The sequence below is a fragment of the Anomaloglossus baeobatrachus genome, chromosome 2, assembly GCF_048569485.1.
Source record: "Anomaloglossus baeobatrachus isolate aAnoBae1 chromosome 2, aAnoBae1.hap1, whole genome shotgun sequence".
Taxonomy (NCBI): Eukaryota; Metazoa; Chordata; class Amphibia; order Anura; family Aromobatidae; genus Anomaloglossus; species Anomaloglossus baeobatrachus.
The window spans coordinates 391,561,037-391,586,043 of record NC_134354.1 but is presented as its reverse complement, the minus strand read 5'-3'; the positions used below and the strand labels follow the sequence as shown (position 1 = coordinate 391,586,043).

At 44.2% G+C, this 25,007-nt stretch overlaps 1 protein-coding gene across 5 annotated transcripts in view; it reads right to left on the bottom strand.

Annotated features, from left to right (window-relative positions):
* The window catches only part of INPP5B (inositol polyphosphate-5-phosphatase B), a 207,234-nt gene that overhangs the window by 34,866 nt on the left and 147,361 nt on the right, over positions 1–25,007 (bottom strand). For all 5 annotated transcript variants that reach the window (XM_075336058.1, XM_075336059.1, XM_075336061.1 and 2 more), the window contains 5 exons: positions 20,367–20,481; positions 14,446–14,562; positions 10,730–10,917; positions 8,426–8,537; positions 5,419–5,528 (listed from right to left, as the gene is read on the bottom strand). In XM_075336058.1, the coding sequence (XP_075192173.1) occupies positions 5,419–5,528; positions 8,426–8,537; positions 10,730–10,917; positions 14,446–14,562; positions 20,367–20,481 (642 nt within the window). The remainder of the gene's footprint in view (positions 1–5,418; positions 5,529–8,425; positions 8,538–10,729; positions 10,918–14,445; positions 14,563–20,366; positions 20,482–25,007) is intronic.

Here is a 25,007-nt window from a genome sequence, read left to right as displayed (position 1 = left end):
GTTATTCAGGAGCATTAGCCAGGAAAAGCGACATACAGTGAATGTATAGCATACAAGCATGAAAATAACCACTGCAGCACATGCAATCCACGCAGCATTGAAAGCTTGTGCCTTAGCACCCTTGCTTTTCTGCTGCTGTTGTCTAGTCATCAAGGAGCATTAGCCAAGAATAGCGACATGCAGTGAATGTACAAGCATGAAAATAAACTCTGCAGTACATGCAATCCAAGCAGCATTGAAAGCTTGTGCCTTAGCACCATTGCTGTTTGCTGCCGCTGTCTAGCCATCTAGGCGGGTAGACAGCCAAGAATAGCCCTTACAGTGCAATGTAAAGCATACAAGCAAAAAGGACACATGACACTGCAGCACATGCAAGACAAGCAGCATATAGAGTCTGTGCTTTAGCACCCCTGATCTTTTGCTGCTGTTTCTAGGTCTGCATCCTGAATAGCGACCGTACAAAAGTACAACAGGACACTTCGGCATTAGTGGGTCAGCACTTTAGTTGCCGCTTACCGCCCGCACAAAAGCGGGTGTGTGGCGCCGGAATCCTGTGCTGGTAGCTCAGTGTCTCCGTTTTCCCGCTCTGCGTGCCGGAATGGCTGCCGGCGTCCAGAGGAGAGGGGCGGGCCGAGGGCGTGCCCGAGACAAGAGCGGGAACCCGGCGCCCACTGTGTCTAGTAAAGGGGGCTGGAGAATGCAAATAAGGCTCCAGCCCTCGGCGCTGCTATAGAACAGCGTCTCTCCCTGTCCCTGAGTGACAGGGTGGGGGCGGGAACGAAGCGGCGCTAGGCCGCAAAAGCCGGGGACTAAAGTTAGAAGCGCCGCCGCCGTAAAAGCGCGGTCGGCGCGTCCCCGGCGCACTACAAGTCGCAGCTGCGCCGCCGCTCCAGGGGCGGTCGGCGCGGCGGCTCCCACACGTAAAGTCCCCCAGTAATCTGCAGGGACTATAAGCCCAGCGCACAGCGCTACAGTCCCCGGCGCACTAGCACACCCAGCAAGCCTGGAGTGTGCGTGGCCTGCCATACGGGGACACAGAGTACCTGAAAGTTGCAGGGCCTTGTCCCTGAACGGCACTCCCGCTCCACATCCAGCAGGTTCTATGGGTCTGTGGATGGAGCCCGGCCTCAGGGCTTGGTGGCCGGAAAGATCCCACTTCCTCAGAGCCCCTCAGGGGGATGGGGAAGGAAAACAGCATGTGGGCTCCAGCCTCCGTACCAGCAATAGGTACCTCAACCTTACAAACCGCAAGTGGGGTGAGAAGGGAGCATGCTGGGGGCCCTAGTATGGGCCCTCTTTTCTTCCATCCGATATAGTCAGCAGCTACTGCTGACTGAACAGTGGAGCTTATGCATGGATGTCTGACCTCCTTCGCACAAAGCAGAAAACTGGTGAGCCAGTGATCCCACTGGGGGTGTATAGCCAGAAGGGGAGGGGCCTTACACTTTTTAGTGTAATTGCTTTGTGTGGCCTCCGGAGGCAGTGCTATACACCCAATCGTCTGGGTCTCCCAATGGAGCGCCGAAGAAAAACGTGGTCTCCGCCGTATTTTTATCGTCCAACGGGGTAAACACACAGCGGCAGCCCGGTATTCACAGGCTGGGGAGGACGAGGGCCAGGGTAAATGCCCCCACCCTCCCGCAGCCGAGAATATCAGCTCGCAGCTGCCCCGGGACTGTCGCATTCATTATGCGGCAGTCCCGGAGTGTCCCCGGCTCTTCCCGATTGCCGTGATGCGGTGGCAATTCGGGGTAATAACGAGTTAATGGCAGCGCATCGCCGCCACTAAATCCAGGCTTTAATCATGGCAGTGTCTATGAGACAGCTTTCATGATTAACCTGCAAGTAAAGTGAATAAAGACAAACACCGAAAAATCTTTTATTTTAAATAAAACACAAAAACGCCCCCTCTTTCACCACTAAATTAACCCCCACAAACACACAGCTCCGGCATAATCCACCGAGGGCCCACGTCGCTTGCATCAAGCCGCGACTGACACTGTACTGAATGCAGCCTCGCAACGAGCCTGCAGAGGTAACCACAGGTCATTTCTCACGACCGGTAATGTGAACAACACATTACTGCTCGGGAGAAATGCAGTGTGTCGATTGTTGATTGATCTGTCCTCTATCCTTCCATCCATCTATCTATCCATCTAATCTATCCATCTCAGAAGGAAATGACTTTTTCTTTTTTCTTTTCAAAATGTGCTTTATTGCATTGAATGCATTAAAACACATGTACCAACCCGCGGCAAAACCGCGGTAAAAATACCACGGCAATACCGCGGTAAAACCGCGGCAAACCGCATGCGGTTTTTGGGTGCGGTTTGCCGAGTTTTTTTTTTACCACGGGTGCGGTAATCTTTCAGACCCTGCGGAATTTTCTTAAGAAAATTCCATTTTACAGTGCGCACAGGGCCTTATGGGGTTTTTTTTTTTTTTACCTGATAGGTTGTCCGTGCAGCATGGAGCTATATCTTGCAGGAAGGTTTTTTCTTTTTTAAACCGCGAACAAATTATTTTTCTACACAAGTATTTCAACTGAGCTGCAGAAGAATGTCATTCTCATACATAGCTGTAACTGTTTGGCGATTACACAACCAATGCCATAGAAATATATGAGAGAGATTTAGATCACATCACCATGACCTATTTACAGTGATCTGTGAGAACTACACCCTGCAGCTCACCTAGAATTCACGTACGTCATTTTGCATTACGTTTAATGATTAGTGATGAGCGAATATACTCGGCATTATTCATTACTCGCATGAATATTAAAAATGTATTTGGGACATTTGTTACTCGTTAAGCATTTTACTCCTCGCCTCGTGAGTTTCAAGTCCCCTCCCCACGGTTGGCGTCTGATTTTCAGCCTCTAAACATGCTTGGATTGCCTGCTAATGACAGCAATGCTGTAGCCATCTTTGCTACTGACATTACTGTGATTGGTAGGCGCAGAGGGGGGGGGGGGGGAGACATGGGACCCCCCCATTTTGTGATAGCCAGCGCAGGTAAATAAGACACCTGGGGACTGGTATTCTCAGACTGGGAAGATCCATGGTTATTAAGCCCTCCCCTGCCTAAACGCAGCTACCCACAGCCGCACCGCAATTGGTGCATCCATTAGATGCGCCAATTGTGGCGTTATAACTGGTGCATCCCAAATGAACTGCTATGGTGGCAATCAAGGTAATATATGGGGTTCATGTCAGCTGTGAGTTGTCAAAAATCACAGCTGCCATCAAGCCATGGGTTGGTAATGGAGAGGTGTCTTTGACACCCCCCACCCTTGCCCTATTACCAACCTTATTTGTAAAAAGAAACACACAAAAATCCTTTATCTTAAATAAAAAAAAACAAACACACACACGACTTTTTTCACCAATTAACCCCAAAACTCCCCTGCAGGGCCGACATAATCGACACGACGATCCTGGCTCTGATACACCCAGAGGCTGCAGTGATGGAAACTGCGACCAATCACTATAGCTCCTGGGACACACTGAGGCAGCGGGGGACCTGGCTGGGAGAATCGTTCAGTCAGGTCACCGGAGTTCATAGCCGGGTTCCCACAGTACCAAGTGTGACCACCGGTGAACCCACTGCCGAATTGCGTGACATGGTGGCATTGCAGTCAGGTCACCGGAGTTTAGAATCAGGAGAACCCACTGGCCTCAGTGAACTCAGTTGAACCTACTGCCAGACTGCTGTGTAGGTCATGTCCCTCAATCCGTCAGAACTACAGCGGGTTTATTTGCGTTCACTGAGAGCAGTAGGGGAGCCCCTGAGTGTGAACGCCGGTCACCTGACTGCCGGGTTGCTGTGCTGCCATGTCACACAATCTGACTGGCTGGCAGCTGGTTCAACAGAGTTCACCGAGAGCACCGGGTTCACTATTCACCCATCACCATTAATGATAAATTGCATTATTTATTTATTTTTTTTTTACTTTCCCTGGTTGTATGTATTGTAATAATAAGAAGTTGGTGACTTGCCCAGAATAGCAATAAAGAAAAAAAATAAACATTCAGTTGGAAAGTTACACTATGATAAGCAACTTCTCTATCCATTGTATTTACTTCCTCAACCCAGACTGGATTGGCAGCAGCTAAACAATGGCTGCTAACAGCAAATTCTGAAGTGAAATTCCCGCTGTGCTTTCTAGAGCTTGAGCAATTATTTCTACAATCATTTAAAGTAAAAGAACTACAATGGATACATATTAACAGACTTTAAAAGGGTTATCCACTTTCACCTTCTGTAGTTCAGTGTATACACATAACTATATACTACCAGTCTAAAAGGTACCGTCACACTTTAGCGACGCTTCAGCGATCCTACCAGCGATCCCACCTGGTCAGGATCGCTGGTGCGTCGCTACATAGTCGCTGGTGAGCTGTCAATCAGGCAGATCTCACCAGCGACCAGTGACCAGCACCCAGCCAGCAGCGACGCGTGGAAGCGATGCTGCACTTGGTAACTAAGGTAAATATCGGGTAACCAAGCGCTTGGTTACCCAATATTTACCTTGGTTACCAGCGCACACCGCTTAGCACTGGCTCCCTGCACTCCTAGCCAGAGTACACATCGGGTTAATAAGCAAACCGCTTTGCTTATTTACCAGATGTGTACTTGGGCTACTTGTGCAGGGAGCCGGCACGGACAGCCTGAGAGCGGAGGTAAATATCGGGTAACCAAGCAAAGGGTTTTGCTTGGTTACCCGATTTTTACCTTGGTTACAGCTTACCGCAGGCTGACAGACGCCGGCTCCCTGCACATTCAGATTGTTGCTCTCTCGCTGTCAAACACAGCGATGTGTGCTTCACAGCGGGAAAGCAACGTCCAAAAAATGAGCCAGCACTGTGTGTAACGAGCAGCGATCTCACAGCAGGAGCCAGATCGCTGCTCAGTGTCTCACACAGCGAGATCGCTAATGAGGTCACTGGTGCGTCACAAAAACCGTGACTCAGCAGCGATCTCGCTATGTGAGAAGTACCCCTAAAATTAGTCATATCTTTCTTTGTAAACTGAGACAGCAGGTCTGTCCCCAAAGTAATATACAGTATAATAGAGAAGAAACATGAGACAGAGATTAAAGTGGCAATGAATAAATTAAGATCCCCCAAGGAAAGTAAATTCAATCTTTTTTTTTTTTTCATTTTTAATTCTACTTAGAATGTTGTTTCCATTTAAAAAAAGAGAAAGAAAAAAAGATACTTGTTTAAGAAGATATTTACATCTGAAGCATATAATGCCATATTAACAGAATACGCTATGAACACTTTAAGAAGGCAGCTTGTACTGTATCTCCTATAGAAGTAAATAGAAAAAGCTGCACAAAAATGCAGCAATCATTCATTGCTATTGTGTAACAGTCAACTACTTTGCATTGTCCACTTGTCAGCAGCCTACCTTGTATCCCATTCATCAGATCCAGTGTCATACTTGTAAGTAGGTTGAAACTGTATTCCTCCCTCTGTAAAACCATCAAAAACTGCCTTTTCCTCCATTTGCTGTTTCAGCTTAAGAAAAAAAAAATAAAAATGTTGAGGATGTTTTGGTTGCAGAGCAGGCAGAATTTCATATATTTTGGAAAATGTACAATACATATTTGAAATAGACATTACTTCTAAAATGTGAAAAATCAAGCTCTGGTTCACAATAGAATACAGAAAATTATTATTTTTTTCTTTCACAGCTGATTCCAAACTAAATTACCTTCTATGTATTCATTCAATAGGTGGCGCTAGAGGTTATTTGCATATCTAAAGGGTTGTCTCAGTTTGGCAGGAAACTGCAGTCATGCTATGTGACAGCAGAATTGCACTGAGCACAGCAAGTGATGTTAGGATTTTGCGATGCCAGGAGGTCATGTGACTTCAAGTTTCTTTATGCATACCCCCAGCCACATTCCAACTAGATGTGCACAGCCTCACTTTCATACAAGTGAACTAAGTGAGGCAGTGCATGTCTAGTTGGCATGTGGCCATATGTACAGTTAGGTCCAGAAATATTTGGACAGTGACACAAGTTTTGTTATTTTAGCTGTTTACAAAAACATGTTCAGAAATACAATTATAGATATAATATGGGCTGAAAGTGCACACTCCCAGCTGCAATATGAGAGTTTTCACATCCAAATCGGAGAAAGGGTTTAGGAATCATAGCTCTGTAATGCATAGCCTCCTCTTTTTCAAGGGACCAAAAGTAATTGGACAAGGGACTCTAAGGGCTGCAATTAACTCTGAAGGTGTCTCCCTCGTTAACCTGTAATCAATGAAGTAGTTAAAAGGTCTGGGGTTGATTACAGGTGTGTGGTTTTGCATTTGGAAGCTGTTGCTGTGACCAGACAACATGCGGTCTAAGGAACTCTCAATTGAGGTGAAGCAGAACATCCTGAGGCTGAAAAAAAAGAAAAAATCCATCAGAGAGATAGCAGACATGCTTGGAGTAGCAAAATCAACAGTCGGGTACATTCTGAGAAAAGAGGAATTGACTGGTGAGCTTGGGAACTCAAAAAGGCCTGGGCGTCCACGGATGACAACAGTGGTGGATGATCGCCGCATACTTTCTTTGGTGAAGAAGAACCCGTTCACAACATCAACTGAAGTCCAGAACACTCTCAGTGAAGTAGGTGTATCTGTCTCTAAGTCAACAGTAAAGAGAAGACTCCATGAAAGTAAATACAAAGGGTTCACATCTAGATGCAAACCATTCATCAATTCCAAAAATAGACAGGCCAGAGTTAAATTTGCTGAAAAACACCTCATGAAGCCAGCTCAGTTCTGGAAAAGTATTCTATGGACAGATGAGACCAAGATCAACCTGTACCAGAATGATGGGAAGAAAAAAGTTTGGAGAAGAAAGGGAACAGCACATGAACCAAGGAACACCACATCCTCTGTAAAACATGGTGGAGGCAACGTGATGGCATGGGCATGCATGGCTTTCAATGGCACTGGGTCACTTGTGTTTATTGATGACATAACAGCAGACAAGAGTAGCCGGATGAATTCTGAAGTGTACCGGGATATACTTTCAGCCCAGATTCAGCCAAATGCCGCAAAGTTGATCGGACGGCGCTTCATAGTACAGATGGACAATGACCCCGAGCATACAGCCAAAGCTACCCAGGAGTTCATGAGTGCAAAAAAGTGGAACATTCTGCAATGGCCAAGTCAATCACCAGATCTTAACCCAATTGAGCATGCATTTCACTTGCTCAAATCCAGACTTAAGACGGAAAGACCCACAAACAAGCAAGACCTGAAGGCTGCGGCTGTAAAGGCCTGGCGAAGCATTAAGAAGGAGGAAACCCAGCATTTGGTGATGTCCATGGGTTCCAGACTTAAGGCAGTGATTGCATCCAAAGGATTCGCAACAAAATATTGAAAATAAAAATTTTTTTTTTGGGTTTGGTTTATTTGTTCAATTACTTTTGACCTCCTAAAATGTGGAGTGTTTGTAAAGAAATGTGTACAATTCCTACAATTTCTATCAGATATTTTTATTCAAACCTTCAAATTAAACGTTACAATCTGCACTTGAATTCTGTTGTAGAGGTTTCATTTCAAATCCAATGTGGTGGCATGCAGAGCCCAACTCGCGAAAATTGTGTCACTGTCCAAATATTTCTGGACCTAACTGTATGCATATTGCATACTTACTATTAGGCCTAAGACACACAGTATGAAAATCGGTGCGAGTGAAGTGCGATGAAAAAAAATAAATAAATTTAACAAAGAAGAAAATAAATAAATAAATAAATCGCATTCTACTCGGACCAATATTAGCCTGTGTGTCAGCACCCATAAGCGATTATTTTGAGAGAGACAGACAGAGAGACAGACAGAGAGAGAGACAGAGAGAGAGACAGAGAGAGAGACAGAGAGAGAGAGAGAGACAGACAGACAGACAGACAGAGAGAGAGACAGAGAGAGAGAGAGACAGACAGACAGACAGACAGACAGAGAGAGAGACAGAGAGACAGACAGACAGACAGACAGACAGACAGAGAGACAGAGAGAGAGAGAGACAGAGAGACAGACAGACAGAGACAGACAGAGACAGACAGAGACAGACAGAGACAGACAGAGACAGACAGAGACAGAGAGAGAGACAGAGAGAGAGAGATGCCAGCATGAGCCGAGTGTCATGCGAGGGGATCGCATTAATCCCTGTGTGGCCCCAGCCTTAGATGACTATCTGATCTTGATGCCAGTACAGAAGAATCCTGACATTGGCACACTGTGAGGATTCACAAGTCTGCAATCACAGAGAGACTTTCATGCCAAATCTAGACAACCCCTTTAAATTTCCCAGAGGAGCATTGCAAGGGTTATAAGGCTCCTTATGCCTGCTTGGCACGCTCTACAACAAGAAGAAATATTTCTCTGCATAGTTACAGGTATACTCCTACCTGGTCAAACTTGTGTAGAGTTTCGTAGTCCTTGCATTCAATGAGTTTCTTAACTCTCTCCATGTCAATGTCCTTTAATCTGTAGTTTAGATCTCCTAGCCATAATACAACACTGTAAAACATAAGCATGGTGTAATATTTGCAGTGTAATTCCAATAATGAGAAAGCTCAACTCCAACTATGCAAACGTAAGGCAAAGTTGAAGCTTCTTTCACCCTTGCTGTAAGCTCCAGTGACTTAGCAAACCAGCTCTTCTTGCAGCGGAGGATGCCGAAGCCGCCTGCAGGGTCTCCTGACCACATACTGAACACCAGAGGGGGACAGCTGAATCCTAAAATCACTAGAACTACACTTTAGTGTTGGGGTGACACTGCTGCACAATGTGCTACTTTAAACACTAGATAAGCAGTCCAGTTATAAAAACCATTACAGTTAATGATTAGGAAAGGTCGAATACCTCAAATATTCGGCTACGCCCATATGCGACGAATAGGTCGGCGCTATTCGACTATTTGCGAATATTCGATGCGCAATGTAAGTCTATGAGAAACCCAAATAGTTGCTGAATACCAACTATTCGAGCTTCCCATAGACTTACATTGCGCATCGAATATTCGCATAGCGGCGACCTATTCGTCGAATATTCACGAAGCCGAATATTGCCGAATATTTGTGATATTCAATCATCCCTATTAATGATCACAGCTGTTTTATGATCCTTAACCCCTTAAAACTATTTGATGAATATATCAGTACTGAGCTCAGGTAACTTTGTGCTCCATAATGGATAGGTATGCCATGTCGATAGCAGGGTAGATATTCTGTACCAGTGCGATCAGCTGCAGGCTCCTGCAGTAACTGCTAGGATCGACAGTCTCACCGTTCAAAGCAGCTTAACCCCAGTTATTAGAGACAGTGACACATAAGAAGTTAGACATAGGGAGACAGCACTTTCTACCAGCCCATTCGCACCCTCAAAACCAAATCGTGGTGTGCCAAGGGGTGGCTAAAGCAACCAGGGGCCCGACCAGATCCTCCAGGTCTACCATACACTACAACCTGGCTAAGGCAGGGTCTGACAGGATGAGATCATTAGCAATGCAATCAAGGGATCAAATGTTCATATCCCTTGAGACATTGGTGTAAAGGAAAAAAAATTATATATTATATTATTATATATATATATATATATAATTTTATTTTTTCTTTTTAAAAGCAGTATTCCCATCTCAAAAGATCTTATCCCAGTATGCCCAATATGTAGTAGGTATAATAATAATATTAATAAATACCTCCAATTAGAAATCAAAACAAAAAGAAAGTAGTAATGCTTCAAAAAAATGTTATTTATTGGTGGAAAATACTAAACACACAGGTAAAAAGAGGTAAAAAATAGACCAAACTACATTACTGGGCACAAGTCGAGGGGAAGGTGTAAAAAGGCAAAGACAGGCCTGCTATGCATGATGTAAAAATCAATACAAAAGATGCAATACTGATAAAAATACAATATCATAAATCAAGGACTTAATAAGTATACATTTTTGCTAGCACAACTTATAAAGATAAAAAATTGATATCAGTATGTCTAAATGGATATACGTTAACCAGTATAGCAGTAGACCAAATTTAATTTTGATGTTTCAATAGGTCTATTAAGCAGGGACACACCAAAATAAAAGATGCCAGTAATGTGCCTTACATCTTATACCAATATACTGTAAGTCAATTAGATCGTCTCAATAGGCCATATTGATGCAAATATATGAGGTGATCCTATGCTTGATTAAAACAAATAGCTATATATAGATTAGAGCCATACATGTACGTGCCCATCGCATATCGATGTAGTAAGAAAAAGTGCCAGGAAAAAGGTGCAGGCAGGCCGGGAATGGTGAAGAGAAGCATCTCCCCCCACACAAGACTCTAACGTACGTTTCACAGGGATGTGATTTCTTGCTTCATCAGGTGTAATAATAATATTAATAAATACCTCCAATTAGAAATGTAGTATAGTTCTCCTGATATAGTCATGTCTCTTACCTCAAGAGCAGGGAATTGCAGCTTAGGTATCCATGGTACAACCACAAGCAGATTACGGTCACTATACGAGTGGACGTAACCAGGGATACCAAAGCTGTAATGCCCTGCACATAAGGTAAGACACATGGCTATAGCAGAAGACCTATACTGTACTAAACCTAAGATTTCTAAAAACACTTCAGACATGTTTCAATTTTTGACAAACTAGCTATAACAAATAAACACCAGCAGCAGTAGTAAAGTTGGAAGTGGTACACATACTCATGCTTGTGAATAGTCAGAGGGGGGAGTGTTGGGTCCACCTCTGGAAACTGCATCCTGGAGCAGATGTCTCTGAAGTCCTGGTTCCTCCTCTCATATTCATCAATGTGAGCAGCCAGATGGGAGTTCACAACACAAATGTGAGTGTTATGGAATCTGAAACGTATCGCCACACCTCCTTTGTTACCCTGTAGAGTGCACGTGGAAGATACAAGTAAAAAAAACAAAACATTTCTAGATTCTACAGATTAGACAAAAACTGTGCCACTAATGAATTAAATTTCATAAAAATCGAATTTTGGGTGGTGAAGCAACATTAACATGAGTTTTTGGTGCACTTTTTGATGCTGCATAAAATAAATAAATAAATAAATAAATAAATAAATAGTCTTCCAGTTCCAGGAAAGTGGATGGAATTTATAGAAATCTCAGTGCCGCACATGACTATCAATAAGGTTTTATCACACCCAAATACCAGGAAGTATCAAGAACAAAGCAGCTTTATTTAAAACAAGACATGCAGAGATGAAACATAAAACGCAGCGTTAAAAATGCTATAAAGAATCATGTAAAAAACACAAAATACAATGAAAAAAACCACAAGTAATACATAATAGGTGCATAAATGCTGCAGAAATTATACAAAAATGAAAAACTTATGTTAAAGTCTTACTGTAAATATAAGGCTGGGTTTATTTTCACATTTTTAGAGTGTTTTTTTTCTTGCAGATTTTAATCAATATCCAAGGGAAAACACATCCTAGTAAAGTCTAAGAATCCTGAAGTGCTGTGCTCACGTTCGAGATTTTTTCCTTGCAGATTTTGGTGCAGAAAAAAAAAAAAATGCACCAAACTATTAGCATGTCCCTTTTTTCTGCGTTTTTCCCATGTCAATGCATAAAGAAATGCATTGAAAAATCTGGCAAAAAAAAGTGCTTTTCCACAGTGTTTCTCCTGCCAAGAGATACAATTTTAGGCTATGTGCGCACTAGGCAGTTTTACCCGCGAATTTACCCGCGGATTTGCTGCGGAAATTTCTTGAGAAAGGTTTGAAATCTTTCTGCAGACATTTCCCAGCAAAACCTATGGGAACAAAAAAAATAGCTGTGCGCACGCTGCGGATTTTTCTCAAGAAACTTTCTTGAGAAAAGGAGCTTGTCCATTATTTTCCGCAGGTACCTGCGGTATACCCCCGGAATTTCACTCCATTCACTGTAATGTAATCGCGAAATTCCGGGGGTATACCGCAGGTAGCAAATGATGTGTGGTATACCCCCGGTATAGCCGCGATTTACCTGCGGTAATGCTCATCGCTGGCTGCAGTTTTGCAGGAAGTGATGTCATTATGACAGAAGAGGAAGCGGAGCAGAGTAAACACAGATGCCACACTCCCTGGACGCCGCACAGAAGTACTTCCGTGTGACGTCCGGCGGGTGCCCGTGCAGTCTGTCCCGCTCCGGCCCCACCGCTGCCAGCCCTGCAGTGGCAGCAGCTTGTCACGCTGCAGCGCTGGCAGACACTGACACCCAGCAGTGCGTGCAGCCGCGGGGATGACGGGCGCTGCTGTCAGGAGGTGAGATGAGATCATTACCTTCTGTGACGATCTCCTGCCTCCTGACATCACCGCTGTCCCTGCCGTCTATGCCCGTCTCGCGAGCGGCCCGAGACTGTCACTAGCGGTGACGTCACGGGCTCTCGCGATACTGCTGACAACGCGGCGGGCATAGAAGGCAGTGACAGCGCTGATGTCAGGACTGCAGGAGATGATCACAGCAGGTAATGATCTCATCTAACCTCCTGATAGCAGCACTTGTCATGCCCTGCAGTGACCTGGGCTGACCCATTGATGTTAGCTTAAGTCACTGCATTGCTCTCCCAGCCAATGGGGAACATTCTGTTCTTCATGGACTGGGACATGGACTATGGTATGGATCGCCACGGGACCCCCCCCTTATTGGATTACGCCGAACCAGGATTTGATTGTTCTTGTCAATAAATTGGTTAAAGAGGGAATGTGAGGAGTGTTGTTTTTTTTTTTCAAATAAAACTTTTTTTGTTGTCTATTTTATATTTCTTACTGACTGGTTTGGTGATGTCAGGTATCTGATAGACGCCTGACATCACGAACCCCAGGGCTTGATACCAGGTGACATTACACATCTGGCATCAACCCCATATATTACCCAGATTGCCACCGCACCAGGGCAACGGGATGAGTTGGGGCGAAGCGCCAGGATTGGCACGTCTAATGGATGCGCCACTTCTGGGTCCGGCTGCAGCCTGCTATTTTTAGGCTGTGGAGTGTCCAATAACAGTGGACCTCCCTAGTCTGAGAATATCAGACCCCAGCTGTCCGCTTTACCTTGGCTGGTGATCCAATTTGGGGGGGACCCCACATTTTTTGTTTTAAATTATTTATTTAATGTAAAATAACAGCGTGGGGTGCCCTCTGTTTTGGATTACCAGCCAAGGTGAAGCTGCCAGCTGTGGTTTGCAGGCTGCAGCCATCTGCTTTATCCTAGCTGGCTACAAAAATAGGGGGAACCCCATGTCCTTTTTTCTTAAATTATTTATTTATTTTTTGGCTAAATACAAGGCTAGGCACCTTTTAGTGCCACATGAAAGTCACTAAAGGGTGCCAGCTTAGAATATCCAGGGGGGTGGGACATTATATAGGTCTTTCTCATCTATTTATGTATCTATTCATCTATCCATCTTTCCCTCTATCCATTATTTGTCTATCATCTATTATCTATATTATTTATTTCTGTTCAGCATAAAAAAAGCGCAGGGACCAACCTGCGGAAAAACCGTTGCAAAATCACATGCGTTTTTCCCGCGGATTTGGTGTGGGTTTTTACCGCAGGTGCGGTAATCTTCAACTCCCAGAAGTTTCTCAAGAAATTTTCTTGAGAAAAATCACTTTTCTAGTGCGCACATAGCCTTAGGTGCACAAAATCTGCAACGTGGGAACATACTCTAACTAGGCAGCTGGTTTTGACATCACCTATCAAAGTAATCGGTCTCCTGGGAAAGATGTCAGGACGTCCTAATGTTCTCACCCTCAACAATTCCAGCATTTTTTAATAAAGCACTCATCACATAAAGCAATAAAACATCTATGTAAGAAAACCATTGCTATGACATTTTAGAATATAAGCATTAAAAAAGTTAAAATAAAGTGTTATGTATTAAAGACTGGTTCACGGTTTCAGTTATATGGGCCTTTTCATTTGATGGTTATTTATATGGTCTTTGGGCTGTTCTGCATTATTACCCTGTAAGTCAAACCCCTTGGTACAGAACAAAAAAAAAAAAATTAGCACTAAATAATAAGGCCCCTATCTCTGGGACTGTATCATGCATTCAACAAAAACAAAAATAAAAATACTCAGGGGGCGGAGGGAATAAACTAAATGCAAAAACTGGGCACTGCTAACAGGGTTACTCCTTGTACCCATGACGAGCTCTCCTGGAATCTGACCCTGCAGCCTCCACATTTAAATGGACTTTTTAATAAAAGGTAATTTTCGATTGATATCAGAAATACTGTCTTTCTGCCATTCATTTTGGATTTAGTACTACTTATCTGGAGACTAGCTAGATTTGTTTCTTCCACCATGCAACTCATTGAATATCCTTTCGAATACACAAACCAAGAAAGGTGTAGTTGAGCTGATAAATTGATTCCAATTTATTTCTTCATATAAACTCACCATTCGTCCCATGATTCCTGTGCCCACAGTCTCAGCTTCCACCTCAGAGACATGACTTGCCAGATCCTTCTTCACATACAGCAGTAGCATTATCCCCACAAGTCGGATCAACTTAATCTATATAAACAAAGAGGAATAAAAGGTACATTGCTGGTGAATTATCCATTTGTCACATTCACTTCACACACAGCGAGATCGCTACTGAGATCGCTGCTGAGACACGGTTTTTGTGACGTACCAGTGACCTCATTAGCGATCTCGCTGTGTGTGACACTGAGCAGCGATCTAGCCCCTGCTGTGAGATCGCTGCTTGTTACACACAGCCCTGGTTCGTTTTTTTATTGTTGCTCTCCCGCTGATAAGCACACATCGCTGTGTGTGACAGCGAGAGAGCAACAATCCTGAATGTGCAGGGAGCAGGAGCCAGCGTCTGACAGCCTGCGGTAAGCTGTAACTAAGGTAAACATCGTGTAACCAAGGTGGTTACCCGATATTTACCTTCGTTACCAGCCTCTGCAGCGCTCACGCTGCCAGTGCCGGCTCCTGCTCCCTGCACACGCTAAGCTAAGTGGTGTGCACTGGCAACTAAGGTAAACATCGGGTAACCATACCCGATGTCTACCTTAGTTACCAGTGTCCGCAGCTTCAAGACGCCGGCTCCGTGCACACATCCTGCAAAAATGGATAAAATGTGCCATACCTCAAATAGTGAGATATATATAGTGCTATTTAGCCCGCCTGACCTGGGTTTCTGGCGTCATTTATAGGTCACAGTTCAGACACTATGCATTTCACTCATTATATGATGGGCTCCCAGTGCAAGCCTTATTAGTGTGCATGTCTTATGCTAAGCAGCCGCCCCTCCCCTCTACTGTGGAGGTTGAGTGGCTGTGACATCAGCATCTTGCACCTCGGCTGCAGCCATCTTTATGAGGAAGGCTCACCACATTCTGTGTGTGCACATATCATTTGTCTTGGCTCCTTTTTGGTGTTTTTTTGATATAGTTCTTTGTGGTTTTTCTAACTAATTCAGTGTAGGGACTCGCAAGTGTGAGAATCCTTGACGAACGAATTGCGAGCTTACATATTTTGGGCCAAAATATAAACTAATATCTCACTATTTGAGGTATGGCACATTTTATCCATTTTTGCAGGATGTGTGTGGACCTTTTGAATTCAGGTGGTTAAATGGTGAGCCTGTCATGTGTTATGTACTCATAGTGCTAAATGACCCGCCTGGACCAGGTGTTGTGCGTCATTTATAGGCCATTATTCAGACAATGTGCGTCTCGTGTATCCGTGCGAGATGCACCTATATAGTGCTGTTTAGCCCGCCTGACCTGGGTTTCTGGCGTCATTTATAGGTCACAGTTCAGACACTGTGCACTTCACTCATTATATGATGGGCTCCCAGTGCAAGCCTTATAAGGCTAGGTTCGCACACTGCGTCTTTTTGACGCTGCGTTTTTGTGCGTTTTTGGCCGCTAAAAACGCACAAAAACGCACCTGCGTCAAAAAAACGCATCAAAATACGCATGCGTTTTTTGATCTCTGCGTTTTGCTGCGTTTTTCCAATGCATTGCATGGGGGGAAAACGCAGAAAAACGCAGGAAAGAGCTAACATGTCCATTTTTTTTTTTTACCCAAAAACGCAGGTAAAAAAAACAGATGTGTGCGGACAGCAAAAATGAAAACTCATAGACTTTGCTAGGGAAGCAAAGTCCTGCAGTTTTGAGGCCAAAACGCACCCGAAAAACGCGCAAAAACGCCGCGAAAAACGCACTGTGCGCACATAGCCTTAGTGTGCATGTCTTATGCTAAGCAGCCGCCCCTCCCCTCTAGTGTGGAGGTTGAGTGGCTGTGACATCAGCATCTTGCACCTCGGCTGCAGCCATCTTTATGAGGAAGGCTCACCACATTCTGTGTGTGCACATATCATTTGTCTTGGCTCCTTTTTGGTGTTTTTTTGATATAGTTCTTTGTGGTTTTCCACATATGTAATTACTCCTAAGTGCAGCAACACATAATAACAAATCCAGAGTTGCTCTTCCTCCTATTAAATCTTGTAAAAATGAAAGATTTGGTGGCAAAAAATGTTTAACTTTTTTTCTCATCCCACTTTGCACTAATTCCTGCAAAGGACCTGAGGGGTTAATAAATATCTGAAATTGGGTTTGAAAACTTGGAGAGCTAGTACACTATTGAGAGTGACGTGTGTATGTGTGGGTGTTTCTAATACACTACTCACAAAGTTAGGGATTTTTGGCTTTTGGGTGACATGTAAAAAACAAACTTCGCACTGCAGTGATATTTTATCATGAAAGTAGGGTTTTTAAAGTAGAAGCATGCAATAGTGATTTCCTCATCTCAAAACACTTTACTGAAACAAAAGCTGACAACAGTGGGCATACCCCCACAAAAATGGCAGTGTCTCAACTTGTAATGTGGCTTTCAGCATCAATTACAGCTTGACAACGACGTTTTCTGCTGTTCACAAGTGGAGTTATTAACTGCTGAGGTATGGCATCCTACTCTTCTTGAATGGCTGCTCTCAGGTCATTGAGGTTCTGGGGTACAGCGTTACGAGCCTCTACATGGCGACTCAGCTGATTGCATAGGTTTCTTTTATGAGATTCAGGTCTGGAGAAAGTGCAAGGCCACTCCATTTGAGATACCTCAGTCTCCAGCAGCCATTCCCAAATGATGTGACATTGATGAGCAGGAGCATAATTGTCCGTGAAGATGAAATTTGGCCTGTGTTGTTCATTCAGAAGCACAATGGCTGGATTAATGATGTTATTCAAGTAGTAGGAGCTCATCACTGTACTATTCACAAAGTGTAGGGCAGTACTGTTGTGACTAGACTCACCTGCCCACACTAATACCACAACCAAAGGCTCGTCTGGTGACAGTGGCTGATACATAGCGCTCTCCTTGACATAATTTCTGTTCAGCGTGAATCTACTTTCAACAGTGAACAGCACTGAGACCCACTGGTCCCTTGTTCATTGTAAATGGTGCATTGCAGTGTGGTCAGGTAACCTTGAAGGTCATGTAGCACACAGACCACGCTGATGTAAATGCTTTCAAATGGCCAGATGTGACACTTGAATGCCACACAACTCGTCACATTTAAGGGAGCTGGGAGGCACCCATCTGGTTACGAAGATCATTGTTCAAAATTAAGTGGTCATAAGTTTGTAATTTGGCCAAAAACCATCCACTTGTATGCCTATGACTCTTCCAGTCTCTCTGTATCTCTGTTGAAACCTGCCGACACACTAAGCTCAGTGGCCACTTCCGTCGAGAACATGCTGCTTGAAGTCTTGCAATGGCGAGGTACTGATCATCAATTCTAAGCTGTCGTCTTGGCCTCATAATGTCAAAATGTGAGCAGCGTTATAAGGAAGCCCGTTTAAATACCAATTCCAACCTTGAAATTTACTGATGGCACAAACACCTGTTGTGGATTTTGCCTTTAAGCTCCTTGTTAGAGAACAGCAAGTTGTGCAAACAGTACTGAAACATTGAACAGTTGGACACATTACCTTCAACTAAAAAGGTTCAAGTGCATTTTAGGATCATCCTGAAATTTCACCAGAAAGTCAAATATCCCTAACTTTTGGGAGTAGTGTATATTGGCCTTGCAAAGCAGTTTTGGACGTTTTCTTAAAGGGAACCTGACAAATTATACATCCTGTCTGTGGATTGGACAGCAAGTATGAGGCACTGGCTGTATGATTTCATTTAGGTATGTTTGACTCCAATGGTATGGTGTTTCAGAGAAAACACTTTAATAACTGGCAGGGGACTAAGCCACAAAGCAAATTAGTCGAACATGTGGGTCCCCAGCGGCTTCTCCCACCCTCTGCCCTGGACTGACAGATCTCTTCCCGAGTGCCTGTATAAAGGAGAGACCTGTAAGTCCAGAGTCTCATACATGTTGCCTCTAGATAAGGTAGTTTGTATCAGCTGTCAAGTTACCTTTTAAAATGTGAAAATAAGCTGTTTATTTTCTTTTAAGTCTTATTAGTGTGACGCCCTGGACTATTCAGGTCGTCACAAGGTTCCGCACAATCTTTCTCTCCCCGTGCAGAACTCAAACCCCCATAGTTCAGAAAACCCAACCTGCAGTACTGCCTCCACCAGCATTCACAAATTCAAGATAAAACCTTGCACCACACCCTGTCAGGCACACCAGTGGGCTGCTTAAGCTGGAATAGGGCCGCCCACCTAGGGGTCAGGCAGGGAGGTGGGAGGTGTCAGTTGAGTCGAGTGGTAGCCCTCGAGCTGTGAGGAGCTCAGAGGAAGCTGGGAGTTGGAGCTCCCCGGGGGAAAAGCAGACTAGGTCGCAGACGGTGGTCTGAACCTAGAGGAGTCAGACCCCTGGTCGCAGGGGATTTAGGCTAGGTGCCTGGGACCTGTCTTGGAGGAGGGTCAGCAACCTGGGCCTAATCACCGGTCTGGGACCGAAGGCACGACGGGGTACACGGACCCTAGGTCGGGGAGAAGCTTCAAGCAACCCTGCAATTACCCTGTGGCGGACAGGGCCTCTATGGAGTGTTCCCACGAAGCTAAGAGATCGGAGGCACTAGCGCAACGAGGGGATAGGGCTTTCCAAGCAAGCGGCCCACTGAAATCCCAAGAGTGAGCCCCTGAGAGCAAGCTCTTCTACTTAGCCACAATGGGGAGCGGGGCCCGGAAAGCTGCAACCTGAAGGGCCACAAAGTAAACTCTAAAAATACGGTGCCAGGAGGCAGCCCACAGACCACCAGGCAGTGCTGCAGTGGACGGGACCTGGACGAGCTCCCCCAAGAGGGCAGCAGCACCCAGAGACTTGGTTTACCCTGTTGTCAGCGTCTGCTTTATTGCTGAGTGAATACCTGACTAACCCCTGCAACCAGCGAGACTGCGCTCCCCCGGCACCCCATGCCACCAACCAGCGTTCCGGGGCCTTTCCCTACCCGTGGAGGGTAAAGCCATCTTGCTGCCCCACTCCATCACCCTGGGTACTCCCAACGGCAGCTCTCCCAACTACCGTACGCCACGGGTGGCGTCAAGAACTATTATATATATATATATATATATATATATATATATATATATATATATATATATATATATATATATATATATATATACACACATACATACATACATACATTACATACATACACATTGTAAATACCCCTTCTTTATTCGGGTGTGCCCCTAAAAAATTCATGTTAAGCAAACAAATGGTGACTATTCTGAGTGCATCTGTCTTACGAGCATGAAAATTAAGTTTGAAGATAAATGCCAACCATATTGGCCTATATTTAAACAGTAACAAAGCACAATGGCCCCGATTCATCAAAGTGATTACGCCAGACATCTTGTGCAAATTGCTTTAAATAAAACAAAACAAAAAGAAACCACACTTTTTGCATGTTAAATTTAGAAACTAAGGTTTCGCAAAAGTTTGGCCCCAGTATGCCAAATCGGATAGAGTTGGGGCAGGACAAGGGCGGACCACCACAGCTTTTCTACTTCATGACGCTCTGTGGAATGACAAATTCTAACTCCATCCTTTCAATGCAGTAACATTTGTGGCGGTGCATGTGCCTCTTAATGAATCAGCAGCTTCTAATACCAAAATGCTCCCTCATCAAGATCGGCGTTGTTTACGCTGGCCCTGGTCAATCGGGGTCAAGGTTCATAAAAGAAAACAACTATAATCTCAGTATCACTGGGTTATATAAAAGCATTCTAAAGGAATTACATCATAGTGTCATAACAAATCTGAAAATGAGGCGGTGTCAGGAGAGTGAAAACTAGTAGCTGTAAAAACAATAGCTGATCAGTGTATATACACATACAAGTTATAAATACTCAAAAGCAAACGGTTCTTTTTGGCACTGAATTTATACTATATCTTGTACCTTTGCATATTTGGCTCCAGGGTGTAGCCCCTCGGAGACTGCTTTAAACCATTCTTCTTCTTTGGGTGTATCATTGAAGAAAAATGCTTCCTTGCTTAGGTCAAGCTCTTGAAATCTGGGAGGGAGAGGAAGCTTTGACTTTATATTACAAAAACAAATCCCCGTTAATGAGATTTCACAATGAGAGTCAATGGCAATTCACAGACAGGAAATAACTGGAGATGGGAGAACCCGCAAATGTTTAGGTTCAGTGGGGAAAAAGAAAAAAAAAAAAAAAAAAAAAAAAAGTACGGTTCGGCACTGGACTTGAAACCGAACATCTGCCTGGATGCCGAACCCCATATAAAAGTCTATGGGGACCCGTACATTTTGCTGTAAAATAATGGTAAAAAGAACTAGGAGCTGCAAAAAATGGAGCAGTTATACTTACAGAGTCTCCAGAGCGGCTGTCAGACTGCTTCCGGTCCACTCATTAACTTTCATACATATTCACTGCTTCCACCACCCACCCACTGTGACAGCGGCTGAGATTGGTCACGAGACAACTGCCGGCGTCTGATTAATTGTGTAGTGTAAACATAAGCAATTAAAAAAATAAAAATATATATATTTTTACGTAGGGTCCCCAAATATTGATACCCAGCACAGATAAGGCAGAGGGATACAGGCTGCAGCCCCCATCCGTGTGTGTTGTTTTGGCTGTGTATCAAAATACGACTTTAGCAACTTTTTGCTAAATACATAAATTAAAAACAGCATACGGTTCCCCCCCAATTTTGATGCCCAGCCAAGACAAAGCAGACAGCTGCAGGGCTGGTATTCTCAGGATGGGGAGACTCTGTTATTTGGCCCCATACAGTGGCAATCGAGGTAATATAAAAGGGATTAATGACAGCTGTGATTTGTCAAAAATCCCAGCTGCTACTTAACCCTGGATTAGTAATGGGTAGGGGTCTACGAGACACCCCCTCCCATAATAAATCCTTTGAGTAGAAAAAAAAAAACAAAAAAAAACCACAAAACAAACCACAAAAGGAAAATCCTTTAAACAAAAAAACAAAAACAAAATCCACAACACTCTCTTTCTCCCATTTATTTACCCCTAAAGCACCCAGGTCCAACGTAATCCGCACCACAACGTCCCACAACAATCCAAGCTCTGCTACATACTGAAGTCGCAGTGTGGGCACATTAGAGAAAATGACCGCCCACTGTGGCTTCAGGCAGACACTGACTGAGCCACAGGTGTGATGTCACAGTTTACCTGCTGTCACAGATGGAGGTTCGCATGGTACCCAACCTATGACCGCAGGTAAACTCATTGAGACCTGCATATCCTGGCACAAAAAAAGTGTTGTTTTTTTGCCAAGAAATGCAGATTTGATGCAGAAATCTGGTGCAGATATTTGTGGACCAAATCTGCATCACCTGGCAGAAAACTGCACCTAAACTGCATTTGTTTGCTAGGAGATGTAGTGCCAAATCTGCTTCCGTCCCAGGATTGATCCCAGATATCTGGCCGGATGCCAGTCCCCATATAAGTCTATGGGGACCAGAATCCAGCAATTAAAAATGGAGGTAGAAGGCATAGGGAGATAGGAGCAAGCCGGCTATACTTACCGAATCTCTGTCGCGACTGTAACTGCTTCCTGGCCGCTCATTCACTTCCGGGGCCGCTCATTACTAATCTGTAAGTGAAAGTAAATAAACACAAAAAAACAAAAAAATACTATATTTGAAAAAAAAAAAAAAAAATACAAGAAAAGCACCCTCTTTCACCACTTTATTAACCCCTAAAACACCCCTTCATGTCCAACTTAATCCACATGAGGTTCCGCGATGATTCCAGCACTGCTACATCTGAAATCACAGCGCGTGATCATGGAACATGACAGTCTACTGTCGACTTAAGGCAGAGACTGAGCCGCGATGAACGGTGACATCACTCAAGTAAGTTGCGGGCACAGCTGGAGGTTGCCACGGCCCTCCACCTGTGTCCGCAGGTAACCGGAGCTCAGGGTACTCCATTAAACTCAGTGACCCCACCTCAGGTTACCTGCGGTCAGAGGTTGAGGGCCGTGGAAACCTCCAGCTGTGCTCGCAACTTATTGAGTGAAATGACCGCTGATCGCTGCTCAGTCTCTGCCTGAAGTCCACAGCAGACGGTCATGTTCCATGATCACGTGCTGTGATGTATGATATAGCAGAGCTGTAATCGTCGTGGAACCTCATGTGGATTACGTCGGACCTGAATGGGGTGTTTTGGGGATTAACCCTTTCACGACCGGCCGATTTTTCGCTTTCCGTTTTTTTTTTTCGCCATTCTTTTTCTGAGAGACGTAACTTTTTTATTTTTCAGTCAATATGGTCATGTGAGGGCTCATTTTTTGCGGAACGAGCTGTACTTTTAAATGAAACCATCAGTTTTACCATATTGTGTACTAGAAAATGGCAAAAAAATTCCAAATGCTGAAAAATTGCAAAAAAAGTGCGATAGCACTATGGTTTTTGAGATATTTTATTCACTGTGTTCACTATATGGTAAAACTGATGTGTGGGTGTGATGCCTCAGGTCAGTGCGAGTTCGTAGACACCAAACATGTATAGGTTTACTTTTATATAAGGGGTTTAAAAAAAATCGGAAGTTTGTCCGAAAAAAGTGGCGCACGTTTTACGCCATATTCCGTGACCCGTAGCGTTCTCATTTTTCGGGATCTTAGGCTCAATGACGGCTTATTTTTTGCGTCTCGAGCTGACGTTTTTAACGGTACCATTTTTGCGCAGATGCTATGTTTTGATCGCCTCTTATTGCATTTTGCGCAAAAGTTGTGGCGACAAAAAAACGTCGTTTTGGCGTTTGGAATTTTTTTGCCGCTACGCCGTTTACTGATCAGATTAATTGATTTTATATTTTGATAGATCGGGCGTTTCTGAACGCGGCGATACCAAATGTGTGTATATTTTTTATTTTTTTAACCCTTTAATTTTCAATGGGGCGAATGGGGGGTGATTTGAACTTTTAGGTTTTTTTGTTTTTTTTACATTTTTTAAAACTTATTTTTTTACTTTTTTTTTTATTTTACTAGTCCCCCTAGGGGGCTATTGCGATCAGCATTCCGATCGCTCTGCAGTATCTGCTGATCACAGCTGGAAGGCTGTAAACAGCAGATACGCTGTCTTTCTCTTTTGCTGTGCCCCGGGCACAGCGAAAGTGAAACCAATTCATGTGTAGTACAGGAGTCATCACATGACCCTGTACTACCATGACAACTATCGGGAGTCACGTGATCGCGTCACGTGACTTCCGGTTTCGGCGGTAAGTAAAACTTTACCGCGATTGCGCTTATAATGGCGCTGTCATGTATTGACAGCGCCATATAAGGGGTTAATCGGCACGAGCAGATAACGATTCTGCTCGTGCCTAGCAGGCACACATCTCAGCTGTGAAAATCAGCTGAGATGTGTGCCGATCGCGGCATGCTGCCGCCGGAGGACCGCGGGCAGTAAGATGTCATTTAGGACGTAATTTTACGGCCCGCGGTCGTTAAGGGGTTAATAAAGTGCTGAAAGAGGGTACTTTTTCATCTTTTATTTCAAATAAAGGATTTTTTTGGTTTATTTACATTCACGTGCAGATTAGTAATGGGGAGCTCATAGATGCCACCTATTACTAATCTAGGGCTTAGTGGCAGCTGTAAACTGCAATTAACCCCTTATTACCCAGATTGCCACCGCACCAGGGTAATCGGGAAGAGCCCAGTGAAGTGCTGGGATCGTTGCACCTAATGAATGCGGCAATCTTGGGTGGCTGCAGGCTGAACTCTTTAGGCTGGGTGTTGGGGGGGGGAGGAAATAACCAAAGGTCTCCCCAGCCTGAGAATACAAGCCCCCAGCTGTTGGGCTTTATCTTGCTATCAAAAATTGTGTGTGTGTGGGGGGGGGGACAGCACGCCATTTTTCGGTTTTTTAAATTTAATGAAAAAAAAAAAAAAAAAAGATGCATGCGGTTCCTCTTATTTGATACACAGCCAAGATAAGAGAACAGCTGGGCCTGCAGCCTGTAGACATATGCTTTATCTGTTCTGGGTATCATAATATGGGGGGACCCCATGCTAATTTTTATTATTATTTATTTTTACTGTTTGATAATGACCCGCAGACAGGGTCAGTGATTGGAAGACTCAGACTGGCTGTCACTCAGTGTGGAGGTGCGTATGTCTGCAACCAATCACAGACGCCGGTGGGCTGGGAAAGCAGTGCATATGTATGAAGGCTAATGCGTGGCCCTGGAAATAGAATGAGCAGTAGCGGGAGAAGTTACAGCAACGCCAGAGACTTGGTAAGTATGAAGCACTTGCTTTATTATTGTTTTTTCTTTAGATTACCCGACTGCCTGATCCACATCAATACCAGGAAGTCCCTGAGAATTCCGGACCAAGCACTTCGGTACCTTTGAACCTGCACAGGTCTGGACTTTTACAGTTCAGGTCCACCCACCACTACTTATGACTATCACACTGGCAGTAGGGGATGGTCTGAGTTCACTTTTTGCCCCTTCTTGATGCACAGGTCAGAGAATGTGGTAAAGTACATTTATAAACTGATAATCAATTCTTGGAGAAGCAACCCTGGCAAAAAAAG